Source organism: Lipophrys pholis (assembly GCF_963383615.2).
Source record: "Lipophrys pholis genome assembly, chromosome: 8".
NCBI lineage: Eukaryota > Metazoa > Chordata > Actinopteri > Blenniiformes > Blenniidae > Lipophrys > Lipophrys pholis.
The window spans coordinates 11,091,197-11,098,615 of NC_137630.1; the positions used below are offsets into that span (position 1 = coordinate 11,091,197).

Sequence of the window (7,419 nt, forward strand, 5' to 3'; positions counted from 1 at the left end):
AAATAAAAATTTGGGGGGCTTTTTTTTTTGTAGTGGTGCACCGGTGGGACAAATATGTATGTATATACACACACACACACACATAAGATAAGAGAGTTCTTTATTTGTCCCACAATTGAGAAAGTTGCATTGTTGTAGCAGCAAATGGTCAGTAATAAAGAGTAGAAAAACAATACATACAATAATAATATATAAGTATATAATACAATTTCTCAACTTCTGCAGCTTCACTATGGATAACTCTTACAGTCAGCTGCTCTGCAACTCAAATAATTCTGTACAAATGACATGTAAAGATGTAATAAGCCAGTTGGCGAAAGTCCAAATAATTGTGGTAAAAGTAAAATCATCTGAAGATACTAGTAAGAGATTTTAAAAATCAATTTCAGTAAAGAATGAGAAATACTTTGTCACTCTATCGCGAAAGGTCATAGGGTGAAATGTTTCAGACTGCAGTAAGTATTAGGAATCAAAACACTAAAAATCCAACATTCACAGAGTGAAGCTGAACTATAACAGCAAAACCGATATTTTAAGCTGAATCAGACGCTTGCAGCGGTTACATAAGACCAGGTCAATGTTTTTAATTTTTCAGATTCTCATAAGCAATTGAAACAATTTCAACTAAGTTGATATACTGACTTTGAGCACCATCTAGTGGACCTATGGAAATACCACACACATGACCAATAGACTTCTGCAACTCTACATATCAACGTTGTTTTATGTAGTATGACCGCTAATGGCTCTGTTATACTAGATCACGCTGGATCAACTATTACACGTTTAAAGTGAGCGTAACTTTCAAATTCAGAATTCTCCTATTCAATTCATGTTATTTCTTTGACAGAGTTAGGAAGCCCCGCTTACGCAGGGCATCAAAAAATTAGGATAAACTCTTGTTGATCCTCTCCACGGAAATCTTTAGTAAAAGGCGAAAGATTTATACGATCTGAAGAGAATCAAGAGTGCATACCAATTGAGCCGCAGAGTGACCGAGGCCACTCTCATACAGATCGTTCTCACTCAGGGTTTACATGTACGTGTGCCACAACTCATTCATTTCCAGTAGGTAAACCTAAATAAACGTAAACTCAATCACAAACGTACCTTATAATCGCAGTAGAAACAAATAAAAGGCGGATAATCAACAACAATCTATCCTCAAGCTGTACAAATCTACACTCGCTATGCATTGTGGGAGTACGTCAGCCAGGGACCACGCCTCCGTTTGTTTTTTTGATTGTTTTCTAAATCTGCGTCCATTGTGACTTGATAACTTGTTTTACACTTAACCGAAGGAAGAAAAACATTTTAAAGAGTTCAGTTTTAGCCGCTTTGGGTGACTTATTGTCACGATATATCAGATTGTTAGACAACGCAGTCATGCGCATGCGCACAGTAATGTACCACGTCACAGCTCCGACTTCTTGTTTCGAGACGGAATGATTTTCATTTGTAAAAATTAGGAAACGTGGCCTTGAGGCACACAAATTATACAAACCTTACTTGAAATACCCTATTAATATATATGTATTCATATATTTAGTAAGACAAGTAATAATATATCGGCATGTCTCTGCTGTATGGAATTACAACATAGAGACAGTATATGATAATATAATAATATAATTGTAATCCAGGGCTGTCAAACGTTTGGCCCACGGACCAGAATCGTTGCACGAGAGTTCACTACAACCCAGAAGATTACATTTTCCAGCCGAGTCATTAGGGACCTTCACTGCCATTTCTGTATTGAACCACCAGGGGCGCACAACGATATAACTCATCTTTCAACTTCAGTGTGGTGAATCAGTTCAGACCAAGATTAATACACTGTAGGACTGTGCATACAGTCAAGGTAATATCTACAGTTTGACAAGTTATTCTGACCATAATATAAAGTAGCATACTATATTTTGGAGTTCATTATGGTTTATATTTAATTCTTTTAAAAATGCAAATAGTGCAATAAATATCCACTGTAAATTGTAAAGAACACAGTGAACTGAGGAATTATATTAATGAAATTGCAGCTTTTATTAATTCAAATTTCAGTTTTTTCATGTGTTATAAAGGGATATTTTTTCATAAAATGTGAACTTCTTTATATTATATGACTACTTTGCTGCACTAAAACAAAGACAGCTACTTAGAGTTCAAGTTACTTATAGATGACCATGCTATTATTTGCTGGTCTATTTTACTGAGATCAAATTGCACTGAATGTGGCCCCTGAAGTAAGGAGTTTGACACCTCTGTCGTAATCAAAAATAGAAACCGAGAGAGGTTCCTCATAGGTTACTCAACTTGCTTTTTTCTACTTACAATAATCTCTTTACAACATTTACAGCATTTATTTATGTTGACATATTTAAGACAACCCATTTAAAATAATCATTTAGCCTATTTTTAAATATTTCCCTTATCTTAACCATAAATGCATTTAGTTCACTTAATTTAGTATTTCATTTACAAGTGTAATTGCTTTATCTTTGATTCTTCCTCACTTGATTTTGCAGTGAGGCTGTCTTTACTTTAAAGGCCCTTGCTTTGTGCAACATTGTATTTATTATTAAAGTATATATATTGTATATTAAGTATTAAAGTAATATATAGATTGATACTTATTGAATAAATGACAGTGCAAGCACTTAAAAGTGTGAATATGAAAGCAAAAGAGGAGGCATATGGAGGTAGGGAGAACATCAATAACTAAATTAATAGAAGCATTCTTCAGGCGATAAGCTGAGGTAATTGTGTTGATTAAACACTTTCATCCAACAGATGAATATATAAAACATTTGTTGTTGCTCGCTTGAAAAACAAATATATTAGATTTAAATGTGGTGGATGTCAAAGGCAAAGTTATTTATTTGTGCAATAATTGTTATTCATAACTAAAAACTGAAGATTAAGTGAAAAGTAAAATGAAAAACAAAGTAGCTTTAAGCATATGGAGGAGGTATAAATCAATAAAAAGGATGCTGTGACCACATTCAAAAAGTGGAAAAGTTTAGTGAAAGTATTTCACAAATAACAGTCGATGTCATAAGATAAGAGCATTTAGATAACCTCATCCAATCCAAATGTTTTAACAGATTCATTAAAACTTTGTGTGTCTTCATTATCTCCTGCTATATGTAATTAACAAATACCATAATTACAACCCTCCCAGAGGAAACAAAATGATAACAAACATTATATAAACACACAACATATACTGCACATTATGTGGTACAATGAACATTTAAATAACAATTAAGATTTTTTTTAAATGAATCTATTACTCTCAAAACTGAGAAGATAATCCATTCAGTTGAAAACTTAGGCTGAGAAAACAGAAACGGTAGAAGTATAACCACGTTTTAAATTGTTGTTCAGTATTTAAAGAGTAACGTTGAACCAGTTTACCTGCTGGCTGAAGTTTGAGGAGCAGCTAGCCCGGCTAGCTGGCTGTGCTGAGGCACTACCGCAAACACAATTATTGATCCTCAGCGATTAAAAGGTACAGTGGAATTCACATTCTCCTCCTCCGCAGCATTTATGAAGCAAAAATTTAACTTTTTAAGTACTATTTTAAGGGTGAAATCGGGTCTGTTCTTCCTCTTCTTGAAGTTTTGCTGAGGAGCCACAACCAGCATGCAAGAGCATCATCGCCACCTACTGGTCATTAATCGAACCATCTCTCATTTGCAATGGGGACCTAACCTGGCCAAGAGGCAGAAACAAATATATAAACACGGTCTTAAAAGAAAGAAAGTAGTGTTTACAGTGATGTATGTTGTAAAACAAAATAATGAAAGCTAAAGGTAAGTGCAATGATCTTTCACGATTAATTGTTGGGTATTTGTGCAAGAAGAGCAGTAAAAATGCAGAGTGTTTTCAGTTCTGTTGCAGATGATTCCAGTCATTTGCAGCAGAAAATTGAACGTGGATAGTGATTTGTGCTGTGAAAAAGACTGGGAATAGTGGAGTTTTCCCAACAAGAGATTTGTAAATAAAATTAAACCAGTGAGTTTGTCTGTGCACATGAAGACAAGGTCAGTTTGGTTCAACAGGAATACAGGCAGAGTGCTGAATAGAGCTTCATTATAATTTCAAATTTTGCATCAAACTTTATTTTTTACTGAAACGGGGCATCAAGTTCTTACTAGAAATAACATCTGCAACCTATTTTTTGTTTCATGTAATGCGCATTTACATGGTTTTTCATGGATCATCATATCAGCCGCTGTGCTGTTTCCTATCTGCAGTCATTAGAGAAGAAGCTGAATCTGAGAAGTCTTAGACACAAAACACCATCCGGGTACTCATAGTTCTTTACAATTAGCTAACTGGACTGTGTGAACACACTTTTGCACTCAAGCACACAATTAGTCATAGAGCAACTCAGTCACATATACATTCATGCTTTTATGGCTCATCATGCTTTTCCAGTTCAGCCAACAGGAAAGAGTGCAATGAATATTCAATCAAACTTTACTGCAAACACTTAGGTTAGGGATTCAGTGTGTGTGTGTGTGTGTGTGTGTGTGTGTGTGTGTGTGTGTGTGTGTGTGTGTGTGTGTGTGTGTGTGTGTGTGTGTGTGTGTGTGTGTGTGTGTGTGTGTGTGTGTGTGTGTTGCATTCTGAATACATAATTGTGCCATATCAATAGAATAGTTAGATAATACCTTAGAGAAAAATGACTTTCTCGCTGCAGCCCCTCCTTCATACAGTAATATGCAAAAAGCAAATCCTCCTTAATGCAAAGTCACTGTATCTATATACACTCATTTCTAAGTCAGCCTACTATTATAGGAGACTATGACAGTCTAAAACAGCCAAACAGACAGGCTTTCTTAATTTTTTTTTTTAAATTTAGTCAGAAAAAACCCTCAGCGCTATTTATTTTTAACAATAAGTTTTACTTTCAAAGCTTGCTATATTGCTTTAACCATCAGATTTTTGTAGTGTTAACTGCAACTGGAACTAGACATAACATCAGTTGTGTGTTATTATTACTTCATCTCATCCATTCCATCTCATCTGGCACTTATTCTAACTAGAGTTTGAGCAAAAACCAACACAAGGTCTGTCAATCAGTACAAACACTATAAAGAAACACCCTCCAGCCTGACTCAGATTTAAACTGGGGTGCTAATTACTACACTACTGTGCTGCCAGTGTAACATAATGTTATAGTTCCACCTCAAACTTTCATAAAAAAAAAGAACACACTTATTGGGTTACTTTCCGCCCCTGCCGAGTTAATACATAACAAAACATTTTGTGAAGAAATTGAAACAACTGTAGAAATCCAGTTACAAAATACTGAGGTACTTGAATACATAAAATCAGGACAAACAGGTGTCTGTGTTTGCACACACTCATTAAGGCTTTTTATTTAGGACAACATATCTACCTGGGGATTTCTGCTGCAGTTTGCTGCCTTAAAATGCCACAGATAGGCAGAGGCAGCAAAAGCTCACAAGTTGTCAGTGATATATTTTTTTTACATTTCCTACAGAGGGCTCTTGTCATTTTGTCAGCCTCCCTGTGGCTAAAGTATGCAGGGACAGCGGGGAGGGCTGTCAAACTGTGCCTGCCTCAGAGTGTCTTTTCCCGGGCGGATGAGCCATAATAAGCACCGGCCAGGTGGTGGAAACGAGCAAGGAGGCAAGCCAGGGGTCGTGTGTGTGTGTGTGTGTGTGTGTGTGTGTGTGTGTGTGTGTGTGTGTGTGTGTGTGTGTGTGTGTGTGTGTGTGTGTGTGTGTGTGTGTGTGTGTGTGTGTATTGACATTACAATTATTGTCAATTGACACATTTTTACTTGATTTTTTTATTTAATAAGTGTGTGTGTGTGTGTGTGTGTGTGTGTGTGTGTGTGTGTGTGTGTGTGTGTGTGTGTGTGTGTGTGTGTGTGTGTGATAAAGCTGCAGAGGGGGAGAGAGAGAGCGAGAATGAGAGAGAGAGAGAGGAGGTGGGAGGGAGAGAGAGAGAGCGACAGAGAGGAAGAGAAAGAGAGAGAGCGAGAGAGAGAGGAAGAGAAAGAGAGAGTGAGAGAGAGAGAGAGCGACAGAGAGGAAGGGATAGAGAGAGTGAGAGAGAGCGAGAGAGAGAGGAAGAGAAAGAGAGAGAGTGAGCGAGAGAGAGAGGAGGAGAAAGAGAGAGAGAGAGAGAGAGCGACAGAGAGGAAGAGAGAGAGAGAGAGAGAGAGAGAGAGAGAGAGAGAGAGAGAGAGAGAGAGAGAGAGAGAGAGAGAGAGAGATAGATAGATCTTGGGGATTGTTGAGCCTCTCACTGCAGAATGTCTTCTCTACTTCAGAAGTGAAAGTCGGCTTAAACTCAGTGAATCATCCGTTGCGATTCCCTCTGCCGGCCCGGCTCGCCTCTCTGGATGGAGAAACGTTGCTGCAAAATGAGAATGTTATATTTGAACTTTGCCATCACCTGTCTGTGGCTGCTTCCTTCATCGGTGAGTAAGACGCTGAGCTCCGCTGCTGAGGCTCATTAGGAAACACAACGTGCTGTCGTAGTTTCACCAGAAGTGTTCGTTCATATCTCTCAGGATTCATCTAAGAAGTTTGTCAAGAATTTTCTTGAATTGTTCTACATTGCTGTTCTACCGGTTCTGGTATTGGTAATCATTTTGCAGCACATTTGAACAATCAAAATGTATTATTTATTTTTTTTAACATTTTGTATAACCTAGTTACACTCAAAGGTTATTAGACATTTAACACAATGACATTGGCTGCAGAGGAACTGATGTTGTTTATAATACTTGTATGGATCGGTCTAACATAGATTCTATCCACCTTACAATTCAACATTACCTTCCTCACATTGAAAAGAAAGATATGAAAAGTAGTCCTGGTCTCCACCTTGGATCTGATTAGGGTCTTCTTTAACATTTCCACACTTATACCCACGATTAAAGACTTTTTATTAAATTTTTTTAAAGCTTCTCTTAGGATTTGATGAAAGTTGACTCTTGAAGACAGTTTGAATTTATTCCAGTCGGATGGCCTATGCTTCTCTTTCAGGCATAATTGTAATTTAATCTGCTCTTGTGTCTCTAATTGAACTTTCTCATCTCATACTGCATGAGCATCTGTGACTTTAACACGGACAAGGGAGAAAAAAAACCTCAAAGTGAATTATTTTGTATTTAATACTTGAACTGAATCACTGCAGTTTTTGTCGATTTGAAAAAGTTTCATCACCCAGAAGCGAAACTAACATCGTTGCTTCTTTGTTATATTGAGAAAAACTGAAATATGAAGTAGTTTTTTTTCCAAGATAGTAGAAAAAAAGTTTTTTTGTTTCTCTTAAAAAGCAAAAAAAATAGTAATAATAAAATAAAATGCTCCACCCAGTTATTTTATTTTTTTTTTTTTTTTGCCACTGCAGGTGATTTTGCACAAGCCCAGT

The 7,419-nt window shown here is 36.8% G+C and overlaps 1 protein-coding gene across 1 annotated transcript in view; it reads left to right on the top strand.

Moving 5' to 3' along the window:
* The first annotated feature begins 6,065 nt into the window (after nt 1-6,065).
* LOC308113587 (neurexophilin-2-like) overlaps nt 6,066-7,419 on the top strand; it is a 7,461-nt gene continuing 6,107 nt past the window's right edge. The window contains exon 1 of the mRNA XM_080469980.1: nt 6,066-6,460. Coding sequence (XP_080326106.1) covers nt 6,383-6,460 — 78 coding nt within the window. The 5' untranslated portion in view covers nt 6,066-6,382. The remainder of the gene's footprint in view (nt 6,461-7,419) is intronic.